The 13,955-nt window shown below is 35.0% G+C and overlaps 1 protein-coding gene across 4 annotated transcripts in view; it reads right to left on the bottom strand.

Moving 5' to 3' along the window:
* Window positions 1-13,955, bottom strand: part of RELCH (RAB11 binding and LisH domain, coiled-coil and HEAT repeat containing) — a 78,946-nt gene that overhangs the window by 17,695 nt on the left and 47,296 nt on the right. For all 4 annotated transcript variants that reach the window (XM_055798625.1, XM_055798624.1, XM_055798627.1 and 1 more), the window contains exons 13-22: window positions 13,870-13,941; window positions 12,919-13,059; window positions 12,073-12,237; window positions 11,048-11,195; window positions 8,161-8,317; window positions 7,480-7,603; window positions 6,362-6,410; window positions 5,848-5,927; window positions 4,968-5,074; window positions 4,287-4,386 (exon numbers count right to left, since the gene is read on the bottom strand). In XM_055798625.1, coding sequence (XP_055654600.1) covers window positions 4,287-4,386; window positions 4,968-5,074; window positions 5,848-5,927; window positions 6,362-6,410; window positions 7,480-7,603; window positions 8,161-8,317; window positions 11,048-11,195; window positions 12,073-12,237; window positions 12,919-13,059; window positions 13,870-13,941 — 1,143 coding nt within the window. The remainder of the gene's footprint in view (window positions 1-4,286; window positions 4,387-4,967; window positions 5,075-5,847; window positions 5,928-6,361; window positions 6,411-7,479; window positions 7,604-8,160; window positions 8,318-11,047; window positions 11,196-12,072; window positions 12,238-12,918; window positions 13,060-13,869; window positions 13,942-13,955) is intronic.

Genomic DNA, 13,955 nt, shown 5'->3' with positions numbered 1-13,955 from the left:
AGCGAGCACAGTATCATGGGAAGAGGAACGGCACAACCAAGAGAGAGAAAGAAAAAACACAAAAAGCAAACCAAAATTAGAAGCTAAGCAAATACTGTTACACTAGTGCTTCATATTTGCAAAGGCATGAAGAAAGCTGAAGTGGTCTGGCAATCAGCACAAACCTGACTATGAGGATGTTTTCTCTACTTTCAGCTATTTTAAAACCTGAACTCTCAAAATTTTAGGAAGTAATTCTGTATTATAATTCAAATACTAAAATAATTATGCATTATACTTACATATAATGATGTGTAATTAAATACTAAAGCAATGCCAATTTGAGTTTGACAGTTTAATCTAAATACTCTTCCTAACTCAATGGAATGGTATTTATTATAGTAGGTGGCTGTCACATACAAAATAGACGTCTTCAGCTAGGCCAAATGTGTGTAGTTTTCCCACACTGAGTGATACCTTGCAGACTTTTTACAACATGACAACAGCACCTTCCCAGATGCCACTAAGCTCTCCTCAAAGTCATTCAGGACTATTTTATATTTAACTGCCATCCAAGCAGTATGTATGCAAAACTTCCCAAGTTTCCCTTGCTGGTCTATGCAGGTAGAAAATGGAAAATCCTTGGGATTATCCATGAAATGTATCTCACCAAGCCTTTTTACAAACTAAGGAAGAGGTATATTTATTACAATACATCCCAGCACAGTGAAATGTATTACCCATGAATATGTGGAAATTGTTTGAATTCTCAGGTGGTTTTTTTTTTTTTTTTTTTTTTTTTTTTTTACATTGTGCACGTAGGTGTACATAAGCATGCATTTGCTGCATAGGTAGCAGATGCCTTTTCCATGTTTTCTACATATGAAAGCCTACTAATTTTGGAAAATGACAAGTTGCACACTTTCTTCATATTCAGCAAAACAGGTTTTTTTGTCTGCATTAATAAAAAAGGGAAAGCCTTGATATTTTCATTTTGTATCTCATGTAAGGAAGCCTGTGTGTATTTGCTGGTCCTAGGAGATAAACATAAAAAGCTTATTTCTGTAAGAAATTTGAATTTAATTTTTTTTTTTAAATATTTAGCTGTATTCTAATTACTCAAATTACATCATCAACACAAATCAAATTCTATGCTTTTTCCCCCCAGCAGAATAACAAGAGAACACCTAAGATCCACAGGGCATGGGGAAAACAGTAGCTGTCAGTGTGTATCATACAGCACTAAGAGTAGGCAATATTTACACTCTCCAACTAGAGAAGGTTTTATATTGTGCTATTTGTTTGAGCATTCCTGCTCTACCAACTCTGAATAGAAAACAAAGTAAATTGTGAAAGATTGGAAGGAACCCGACTTTCCAGAAGCCTTCTATACAAAGCAGTAACTTTTATGAAGCAATACTTCTGCATGCATGTGCATGCACAGGTGCACATATGCACTGAACATATTGTGGCCTTACAGATAATAACTAGAGAAGGAAGAATGGGGAGAGAACTGTTAAGCTTTGTAAGAACATATGCATTATTCCTGCAAAGCATCTGGAGGGAGAAAGATGCAACTTCCTATACTTGTTATTGAGAAAGTATTAGGAACGTCAGTTCAACTACTACATTTTAACATTAATACATTATACGATTATTTACAGTGGCAACAATTTAGAGTGCTGATGTGTTGAGTTTATGGGTACTCTTTAAAAACAGCTGTTAAGGACCAGCTCACTGCTTGACTATGATGATTTTTCTCTCATACACAGACGTACCTATGTTCCCATTGATCAAAATAGAAAATGCTTACTTCTTGCTTACTAGTTTCAATTCTGAACAAATAGGGACTTGAGTTTTCTTTACCAATCTTTTAAGAAATGACTAGAGGTGATGTAGTGCTTTGAAAAAAATGCTTTGGATTTGAATAATTAGCAAACAATTTGGAATGATCTCAGCTTCATGACTGTGTCGGCTGCCACACTACTAATTATGTTAAAGCATGGTAATCAGCATCGTTCTGCCTTACAGAAAATAAAATGTGCTTTACAGTTCAAGTGTCATTCTAAAAGTAACTGTTCCCAGCCTTGGACCTAAACAGACCAACAAAACTTACAACTCAGCTATGCGCTTCATGTTCAAACCAGCAGGAAATCCATTTGCATTAACATTCAGATGGGAAAGTATTGACTAAGAACATTAACGCAGGGACAACAGCAACAGCTGGATGGGCAAAGCCATGTAGCAGCACGTAAGGCCACAGTAAGAAAGACAACACAGATTTTTATCCTGTTTTGATTCCTCTAAATCAGTGTGTGATCACTACTTACGCATGCTACACCTTAAAAATGGTACCACAAAGCTTCTTGCCCCTGAAGGAGAGAAGGGGTAGAACGGCTCCAAATCACTTCTGCATCCTTCCAACCCTTCACAGACTGTAAAGGTTTGGTAATGCAGCCTGGCAGGTCCAAATCACGGCAGTCTCTGTGCTGCTGTACAGACTACTGCGCTGTTTGGAATCTTTATAGTTCTCATACAGCTGTCCTGCAGGTGATGTACTCTTTATTTTATTATCTAATCACTGGGCTTTGCCATTCAGCAGTCTCCAAGATGCCAGAAATCCCTTGAACGAAGGAATGAATCTTCCAAAAGCAAACCCAACTATTACCACCTCTTTACACAGGTGACTTCCAAAATTTACATACTGCCACATATAAATACGCACGCAACGGCTATCAAGTGGCAATATGATACTATTTTCAAGCAAGAAAAGTCAGCAACAAAGTTGTCCATGCTTTAGTAAAAACTGAAGTATGCTAGGAAACAAGCAGTCAAATAGCATGCAGGACTGCCTAAAAATAATCAATGTGCAGTTGAATTTGAAAAGAAACTGCAACCAAAACAACAGCCAGTTGTAACAGAGGTCTTTCACATGTTTGGGTAATGCTTATAAAAAAGGATTTAAAAAGCTTATTATTACAGATATGAAATATAAACAATCTTATTGGTAAAGAAAAAACCCAACTCAAACCCAAACAGCAACTCAAAAATATTTGAAGGGTGACCAAAAAATTGCCATGTCATTTTTAAAGTGACAGGATAAAAAAAAAAAAAAAAAAAAAAAAAAGGGGGGGGGGGTGGGGCAAGGGGGTGGAAAGAGACAATGTTGGATGTTTTCAACTGAAGTCTCAGGTTATGTCTTAAAGTGGTTGTTTAGTGCTTTGTCTGCAATGACTTGCACAGTTGCAGTAAAGAACACTAATGGTTATGGTAAGTGCCCTTTTCTGCAAGGCAGTCTTAAGATTTGTTTTTGCAAATGGACACAAGGTAGCAGGTTCAGCTAGAGATTCACTGAAAAGCTATCCTAATGACTCAAATGTCAAAGAAATAGAAAAAGAAACCTCAGAAACCAAACAAAAAGAAGTACTGTGATAGCGTGATTAGAAATACATCTTTCTAACATGTAATTTTTAAAAAAAGTAATCTCTTTGTTCAGCAAACGGAGTAAGTGGAGTATGTCTGCGTGTCCCAGTTTTTGTAGATGCCTTTTTTAATTAACACTGGATGAAACAAGGGCATGATGTGGAAAGAAAAGCAAACTTACTAGTTAAATGTAACAGTCTTCACCCTGAACAAATTTATAGATGTTAAGAGAAAGATGAACCTGTCACCATGTGGCAAGTAAAGTCATCCTAAGTTATTTTAATTTTCACAAAAACTACAAAATCAGTTAAGTGTATGTTTTTACTGCCATATTTGGAAACAATGGAAACTAGTTTGAATTACAAGGCAAGTACATTGTGCAAGTATACACAAAAGTATTGAAAACCATTAACTCGTGAATTAGGCTACTGATGATGTGTTAAACAGCAGAAGTTACAACTCAGATTTGCTTATTTATGTTTATCTACAGACCTAAGCAAACACATTTGACAATGTATTTAATTATGGTTTGAACACAGTTTAGCAATGAAGAGTGTTTTCATAATTGGAAAATATTTTTCAGCATGCAACAATGAGAATGCAACAATGAAGTCAGCAGCAGATTAAAGAACACATACACAGTTACTACAGGAACATCTTGCAAGTGGCTAACGACAAATTGCTGAACCGAAGATGAGCTTCTGAACAGAGAACATATACAGAAACAACTGCACAACAACCTCCTGCTCCATCACACAGTACACAACTTATTTAAGCCATTTGTAATATTTCAGGATGTATCAATGTTATCTGAATCACTGCTTACAAAAACTTACAAAAATAAAGCTTTAAAAAGGTTTAAAAAAAGTTTGGATAATACTTACCTCAAACATTCTAGCAGCTGTACATCGAACAAGAGCAGAAGTATGCACAACTCCATACCATAAGACTGTTAACAGCAGCTCATGGTAAGCTGGGTTTGCACTAAAAGAAAACAGTTGGGCAATCAAAAAAACCCAAACAAAAACCAATCCCCAAAAAAACCCAACCCCCAAACACTGAAAATGTTCTTTGCCTACAAAGTATAGTCTCAAAAATCCATTAGTCAACAATGAAGGATACATAACATTCACCTCATTCTAAAGGACATGCAACATTTTGCTGTCTAGAAAATACGTTGCATTTTGAAATTCACGTAAAAAAAATTAAGAATAGAATTTCCAATAAAATATGACACTGAACTTAACGCAAATACTTATCTAGATCACAACATAATAGCATGGAAAATACAAAATTAATTTCCATTTTATTCTCAATGAGTGATTTTTGTGAGGTTTTTTGTTTATTTTTTGGTGTTTCTTTTTCACACTTCAGAATTTTTTTACCACAACTTATTTAATCTAGATATTAAAAGTTTAAACTTTGTGAAACACTAAGGGTAAAAGTAAGTATACCCTTTATTCACCCAAAGCATGACGGTTATTACGATTACAGCCAGATTAGTAGCCTTTAATAAAAACTTCTAACGTATTCAGATCTAGTCAACTCCAAGGTATATTCTTTACCCCAGCTCCACAAAGGAAGCTTTCAGGCTATCAAGAGGAGCATGGGATAGTGAAAGCATGGTCATTACGTCTTCTAAGAATCCAACTAACAGCTTGCGGTCTTCTTCCTGAAAGAAGAGCATACAGTGTTGAATGTAGCAGAAGTATTGGTGCAGTTGTGATGACCTACAGCTATGAAAGAGACAAGGTCAAACTAGATTTAGTCTTTAACAATCTTCTTATGAACTTCAAAAATGTGGTTTAAGAACAAGAACGTACAAAGCAAACACAAGAAGAGACTATTTCTGTATTTTATCAACTAAGCACATCCTCATGCATAAATTACCCAAATTGTTTTACTAAAGAAACTTTAAGAAGAGTACTTAAGCACTTTCATGGCTCCTAACAGTTTTTGATTACTCACAGTTGACTAAACATTCCTGAGATGAAGTATTTATTAATTTTTCCTGCAAGTTGCGTACATTCCGGTCCATCACTGCTGGTTACTGGAGGATTTGTTTTAGTGTTTATGGAGTGTTTAATTCAGTACTAGGTAACACTACAATTGTAAGACTCCAACGATGTTCAAAATGTCAATTTACCTGCTTATCTGTTTCAGTAAATTTTATTGAATTAAATTATGGCTGCATGGGTCACAGCTAAATGGCCAAGAACCTATTTATGGAATAATATTAATATTTTTCATAGAGGCACAAGGCACTAAATGATCTGAATGTAGTAGACAACCGGACCAGAAAACTTTGCTTTTTACTGTTTACAGCTGCTGACTTAGTACCTATATTCAAAGCACTACAGCACTAAGTTTTCAAAGAAAAAAGTAATATATTTGTTTTAAAAAAGTTTTACTTATTATTATAAAGAAATAAAAAACCAAACCTACCTGAATATAACATGTAAGGACCCCTGTTGCATAGATGGGAACTGTGGCTTTTGTTAGCACTCCATTACCTGCTGTGGAATCTAATGAAACACAGTGAAGTATTTAGGTTTTTTATATACATATATGTCTCTATACATGTGTGTAATATATATACGCTGTATATCATAAATATTGTAATACATATAAGGTAGACATGTGTATTACAAGTATTACAGATGTATTAACTTTTTAGATATACACGAAGAATTTGGATACATATGTATGTATATATACATGCACATGCTGTAAAATAATCCTCAAGTGGTATTTGGATTTGAGATTTTATTTATACTTCACACACAAAATGTACAACTTCAGAGTGTTCCACCCAGATTAACATCAGATTTTCAATATTTCAGAAAGATGACAAATTTGAGAACTACAGACTGGAATGCTATTTGAACATGAGATTGATAATTTTTTTTCAGTTGCAGTTAAGATCCACTTTTATTCCTTTGAGTGAAAAGCTACTTACCTATGTTTTCCTCAGACAGTCTTAAGATTTCCTGGAACTGTGGTTTTACCTATATAAAGGATGATGAATCCCATGTAAGAAAACTTGTTACCAGTGTCAATTAACTTAGAAAAAAATTAAGAATAAAACCAAAACCACTACCAAAACAGGAAAAGGATATTTTTAAGGGAAAAAAAGAAAGAAAAATTTAAAAAGCATATCCAGCTTTTACAAAAATTGAAAGTGTGACATAAGAGTAAAAATTTCTATTGAGTACCCACACTGAGGTAGCAGTATTTAGCACTCATGATACTGAAAGTTGAAGCCTCTTGGCAGCATGCTTAGTTGGATTTTAGGGTTTATGGTTTTACAAAGCTATGTGTAAAAAAACCAAAAGCTTTTGTTTTACATCTCTGCTGTCCATGAAGTGCTCTCTTCCAAAATAAAGCTGTGATAATCAGTACCATAACAATTCTATAGAAGCAAGGGTTCTAAAGATGACTTACAGAAGGGGTTTTCAAAGACCAGAAACTAGTTTTAATCTCCTCTTTAGAGGCAGCACATAATGCTAACATTTGTTATTTTATCTTCAGATAATCCTCTGTGTTTCATAATCTGCTTTTAAAATATTTTTAATTATATTCAGAAATTATTTTGTAGAGAAATATGATGTTCTTCCTTGATAAAAATGTTTAGATTTCATCTATAGAAAATATTTTGGACAGGGAAAGCATAAATTTTACATGTCAAATCAAGTACAGGCTGTACTTATGTACACCAGACATTGAATAGTATGCTCTTCCGAAGAAAGAAAATTGTTAAATCGCTAGGAATTAGGATGACCTGTCCCACGCTCTATGCCATTCACAAAAAAAATATGAAGAATACAGTTAAAAAATTTCAAATCCTTCCTTGTTTGGCAAGATGAGAAGTTATTCCAAAACAGTCAAAAACAGAAATCAAAAGGATGCAAACAGAGGTTTAAAATCAGCAGGTTTAAATGTACTTATGGAAAAGCATCAGTGTGACCTGCAAATACAAATGGTCACACAAAGTGTGGGTATTCAGACACACCGTAAATATGGACAATATATATTATCAAGGTACTATTGCACAGAATATTTAAGATAGTATCTTACCTTAGTGTTTGTAAAAATTTTCCCAAATGTCCTACAAAATCTCCAGAAAAATCTGGAGAACTCATGGACACAGGCAGTTGATGCTACATTGATCTTGCCAACTATTTCTATAAGCTGTGGTAGCCTAAAAAAATCAGTAAGCAAAAGTATATTAAACAGTACTCTGATCTTTTGTTTTTCTCCAGTTATATTTGCATAGATTTACTGTTTATATTAATATATATAGACACACAGAGCAGTACTGGTTCCACTAAAATTATCTACGTTCTGCACAATTCTTGACCCTTGAAGAAAGAAAGGGTGTAAGTGCCAGAGAAGCCTGACTTGTATTGTCAAACATCTGTTACTGCAGAACAATATATTTCATAAGATACTCAGAATACAATATTAAGTTCAACAGAGAATTAAGTATACCAGCGCAAAGATGAAAAAAATTTTTTTGCAGGAAGTAGTTACCGACACATTCTGCTAGAAGGCTGATATTTTCTGAATAAAATCAAAGTCAACTCAGTATGAAAATTAAAACGCCTAAAAAATTTCAGTCTTCTCCTCTTTAATAATTCCTAAACACAATCATAATAAAAATTCTTATGTTTCATAATTGTTAAACATAATCATATTAAGAACAATTAATGTTGAGGCATTTTAAAATTAGGAATCATAAGATAAAAATTAACTTACAGCTGATTGACTACCCATAGCAAAGTCTCCCAGCCTGTGGTACCCTCATGTTCCAGCTGATAGTCATACAGTTGCAACAACACTGCTAATTGTTCACGGCTTCCAATGATGATGGCCACATCCTGAAGAGGTGATACGGGTCGGGGAAATCTAGTGACTGTAACAGCAGAAGACAAGCGATCATGAACAAAAAAAAGACGAAAATACCTTGGAGGTGATGTCAGTAAGGTAGCTAAGAAAGTCTGAATATCTCTAGTGCCTTCTGTGTAAGGTTATCAAATTGCCTTTTAAAAACCATTGAGTTAAACCCACCTCTGAAAAGGTTACATAACCCTCACTATAAAAAGAGAAAATGCTGTCCCAGGGAGATGACGGGATTATCACCAGCATAGCTTCATCAACGGCAAATCTTGCCTGACCAACCTAGTGGCATTGTGTGATGAAGTGACTATATCAGGGGACGGATGCCACTTACCTGGACTTCTGTAAGGTCTCTGACACAGTCACCCACAGCTCTAAACTGGAGAAATATGAATTTGATGGATGGACGTTTTGGGGGATAAGGAATTGGCTGGATGATGTTCCAGATGGAACACCTCTCTATTGAGGACAGGCTGAGAGAATCAGGGTTGTTCAGCCTGGAGAAGAGAAAGCTCTAGGGAGACCTTACTGCAGCCCACTTTTTAGTAGGACCTGTTGCAACAGGACATGGGGTAATGGTTTTAAACTAAAAGAGGGTAGATTCAGACTAGATATAGAAGGAAAAAAAATTTTACAGTGGGGGTGGTGAAATACTTGAACAGGATGCCTGGAGAGTTTGTAGATGCTCCATCCCTGGAAGCATTCAAGGTCAGGTTGGACAGGGCTGTGAGCAACCTGATTAGTCAAAGATGTCCCTGCTCACTGCAGAAGGTTTGAACTAGATGACATTTACAAGTCCCTTTGAATCCAAAACATTCTATGATCTCAAAGACCACACTGCAGATTTACAGTAGTGACTTGCAGACAAGGTTTCCTGACACTTGTTGCTACACTTTAACTATTCGACTGTTCCAACTTTCATATATGAAGTAGATTTTGACAGTCCCCACTCCCTTTCCCAGCTTCTTAATTATCTGAATTACCAGAAGAGAGTAATTCACATGTAAAAAGACCACAAAAAAATTCTAGACCATTAAAATATGTGGGGATTGAAAGTCTGCCACACCAACATTGCTTTTATTATTTGCAATTCATGCCAAGCACATTCAGCAATAAAGTTAAGCAACAAGATCATCACCTTTCCTACTACAAAATTCAAAAAAGCAAGCCTGCACCTCCTGCAACACTACCAGACTAGTGAAAAGTACGTAAGATTTTTTTTCTTCCACTTTTATGGAAGAAGAAACTGTCAGACAAGGCTGAAGACTGAAGTTTTTGAAATTCCTTATTTTAGTAGTAGCCGCCCAGGGAAAAAGTGCTCATCTTCAAATGACTCAAGTCAGCTGGATGATTTTTACCACAGCATGCTTAACATTTTCACATTTATATCATACAGTAACGTACCATTAGCTACTTTCCAAATTCTCCTTTAAAGTTGTTACCCTTTATTTATATCTCCACACACAGCACTATTATCATCATGTGCCAGGTATTACCAATATCTTTAAAAAGTGTTCGTAACAGGAGAAAACATTCTACAGGCTAGGATTGCTGATCCAAGTATAACTTCACTATGAGGTCATTCAGTCTGCTACTACATAGATACATAGCAGATGGTGAAGCTCCTGCTCTAGGCTGTGTTTTTCCCACTTCATAAAATTTGTTCTTTGTGAGAATATTAACTGAAACTGAAGCCAGCCCTTCTTGAACCGTTATTAGCTATTAGTGGAAACAAATTCTTCAGAAACCTTTAGGAAGTCCTAAGGATTGCTTTGCTTTCTCAAAAGCTTCTTCTAAGATGTAGAGAAAAATAACTAGAGGTGAAATAAAAACTTTTTTGGTGATAATAAGGTCTCTCAAGCATAGGAATGAGTGGAAAAAGGAACCATTACTTAAGGACTTGCTAAGGAGACCAATATGAAAAAACATTTAAGAGGCAAATCAGAAGGCAACACTTTTTTTTTTTTTTCCCCCTTTCACAATTTATGATGTATATTAGGAAAAAAAGTATTTCATTGCAAGACTCTCGGTGGATTACATAAAGCCATGTCAGGGCACGAAGTAACCATTTTGCCTGTAACACTGCTAAGTAAATACAGAAAAAAATTGTTCTCCTTTACTGGCAAGCATTTCATAAATATTCATGACTTACATATCCTTCTGCATCAATAAGTCAATACTTGTACTTAGTTAAATATCTGCTAAGGCTTCATGTCAGACTGATTTCCTTCATAGGAATGAAGTAGCAGCAGAGGGAGGAAACGAAGTGTAAAAATGTTTTCCCCAAAAGGGAAAAACAGAACAAAGAAAAACGTTATGACAAATCAAAACAAATTTTCCTATACTGGAATCTGCCTTTAAAAAAATAAATTATTCTCTCTGTCAACTCAGCAACATTAAAGAAAGAAAATTCACAACACGATAGAGGTTCCTGGAACTCTTTTCTCTTTACTTGCTATATATGAAATACAAGATAAAGAACAGGTAGATTAGGGAAAAAAGGCTTGGGGACAATAAACTTAAATTATTATTGTACAGACAGTGTGCTATAAAAATCTAAAGTTTACACATATATTCTGCAACTTGTATTTATGCCGTAACCTTAAATACACACAAATCCCAAGTAACCATAGACTATGGACTACTTCCTAAAATTATTCTCTTGCAGTTAATATGGATTTGAGATTGGTCAGTGAATTATATTTAAGTTTATAAAAATTCCCCATACCAGAAATTAATCATTTACCTTCTATTTGTGGTACTTCTCCCTGAAGTTTAGCCTTGCTTGTGAAAGGTGCATTCTGTAGCACCAGTGCAAACAGTGAAGGAATCAACGACTGCAGAGCAGACAGATACATGTGGAGCTTATGTTCATCCAAGCCATGTTCTCCTTCCTGAAAAACAGGACATTTAAAATTTTTGGTTTGGATGATCTGTTGCTTAGGCATTTATTCCCTGGCAAGAGATCAACACATCTGTGATGAGCTTCTACACAAAGATTAATTACATAGTAATTTATCCAAACCACAAGCTTACTTTGTGTGACCATCAAAATCCCCTTAAGTCACTTCTACTCAAAAGATTCAAGCAATATAGCCTTTGGCATTTAGTAGTTCATAACAATGAACATACCGATATTCTGAAAGTACATTTTCCAGCATATTTTAGAAATGTGAATCCTTGGTCTCATAGACCAGTGAATCCAAAAACTGAATAAACTCGTCACCCGTACTCTGAAAGCATCTTGGTTAAGTGTGTTAGATTGTTACGAAATATCTGTAAAGTTTTGGAAAATACGGTATCTACCAAATGAAGCGTGCACACAAACTGGCTCATAATTGCAAATGACCTAACTAAACCATTTAATTCTACTTCTTTTTTTGGTTTGTTTTGATATGTTCGGTTTTTGATATTGCACATCATTAAAAACTACGCCATGTGATACTTAAAAAGTTTAAATATAGGGCAAATACACTCAGAATAACACGTATCAGGTCACAGCTCCAAGCAAGCATTTACTGAACTGCACTTTGATTACTGTGCTACAAAGCAAAACATCATTAAATTAGAATATGTTTCTTTTGAGGGGTTTTGTGTTCTTCCCCCCTTTTTCAAAGGACAAGTAAAAGTTATGGAAGTACAAGAAGAATCTCCTAAAATTTTTCCCCCATAGAACATAAGTAGTAATTATTTACATTTTCGTATTTTTTAAAAAAGCCTGCATATATAATAAAGATACAAAGACAATTTGCCGAACAGCTGAACACATACCCTGAGCAATTTTTCAATTTTATTAAGCAGTGTAGGTATAAGATGGAATTGTAAATTTCCCAGTTCTGTTGTCCAGGCAGCATAAGCAGGTAAAAATACCTGATGTGTTGCACAAACTACACGTTCTGAAGGGTCTCCTAAAGCTGAAAGCAGCAGTTCAAAGCCCTGGTAGAAGACAAGAAATAACATAATTTTCCTAGAGTTTATGCTAAAGTTTCCCACACAAACTGTGCAGAATAGAAAAAGATTATGATCCGCTTTTAAAATGCTACACTAACAAAAATAAAACAAGGTAGTACACGGAGCCCTTTCAACAGATACTCCCACCACATTTACAAAGGCAAACAGTGGGTGGTTCAATGACCCCGCTAGTATTTCTCTACAGTCATCAGAATCAATACAAACACATTTTACCACTCTGCCTTCAAGAACTCAAAGACAGGATTACAAGTTCATAATTTTCACTTACCTGAAACATTACTAGGCAGTATTAAATTGAACTACAAGTTGGCTTTGTTGCAGGAGACAAATCTCTGTTAGCAAGTGATGATATCATATCGGCTAAGAGTATCAGGTGGGCAATGAAGTGGTATGTTCTTGAAGGCAAACTATGAATTATTAGAGATGCTTCTGTATAAGGCTTACACCTGAGATTCTAGTTATACTTCTAAGTATATTTTTTCTTTTTTGTATTGGTGATACATTAAAAATCCATATTGATATAAACCATCAACATTTTTAAAAGTATCTGGAAGGATTTAATAATACATGAAACTATCTATCCCCCTATTAATGAAATAACTATAGAAGACATTTTATACATACAGATCCCAAACTAAATTATACCTGTTGATATTTGTCTGGATCATCAATATATCCCATAATGATGCCAAGGCTTTTGATCACAGCTTCTCGTACCAGATCTGCCTTATCTTCCATTAGCATTTGCTGCAGCATGGAAAGTACTAACGAACTACGAATTTCTTTCTGTTTGTAAACAAGAAACATACTTGTTAAATCAAATGAAACAAGACATGCAGGTTTATATCAATTTATGTAAGTAGTTTACACTGTATTAGTGCTCACAAACAAAATTAGTTCCTCCAACTATAGATCCCTTTATGAATATTACACATTCAGTTTTCACAACAGAAGATGTATGTATTTAAAACGTCAGTAGCCTCACCAGAGAGCCTTTTGTCCTACTAATCACAGAACTTATGGAACCACAAATAACTAACAGCAAAAAACTACTACAGGCCTAGACTTAAACCAGAATCTTTAATAACTGCATTACTAAATTGGAGAAGTGAGTTTTTAATTTGTCTTTTTTTCCCCTCTTTCTCTGAAGCTTCATATTCTAGTTTGCCACTGACTTAAATCTGCTGCTTCTTCTGACTGGCAGCACTCTTCATGTAACATTCCACAGTGTCCGAAGAATTACTGGATCATCATTAGATCAAAAAATTATTGCTAAGTATTTTTTCAGTGATTATTTCCTTAATTAGTCCTAACTAGCTTTACTTCAGCTTCACTGAAACAAAGATGATTTTTTCAGAAGATACTGTTTTTAGAGGCATTTTATAGCTATGTGGACCTGTATTCTTTATAATAAGCCATGAATGCTTTAATGTGATTTATTGAAACTCACACATGTGATAGACAATGTGACTGTTTATGACTAACAAATGCACTTGGGAACATTTAAAATGATAAAGGATGTTTATGCAACAGATTTTCACATTGCTTTCACTAGCAAAATATTTAGAGTCAGTATTAATACACTGTTAAGCTTACTGGAAGGTAAGGTGCTAAAGCTCCACAGGATTCTGCTACCAGTAGCCGTCTCTCTGGGTATTTGTGGTTGATCTGGTAAAGAGAAA

The sequence above is a fragment of the Falco peregrinus genome, chromosome 3 (genome assembly GCF_023634155.1).
Source record: "Falco peregrinus isolate bFalPer1 chromosome 3, bFalPer1.pri, whole genome shotgun sequence".
Lineage (NCBI taxonomy): Eukaryota > Metazoa > Chordata > Aves > Falconiformes > Falconidae > Falco > Falco peregrinus.
Note: the sequence above shows the minus strand (reverse complement) of the source record. Positions and strands in the feature narration are given on the sequence as shown.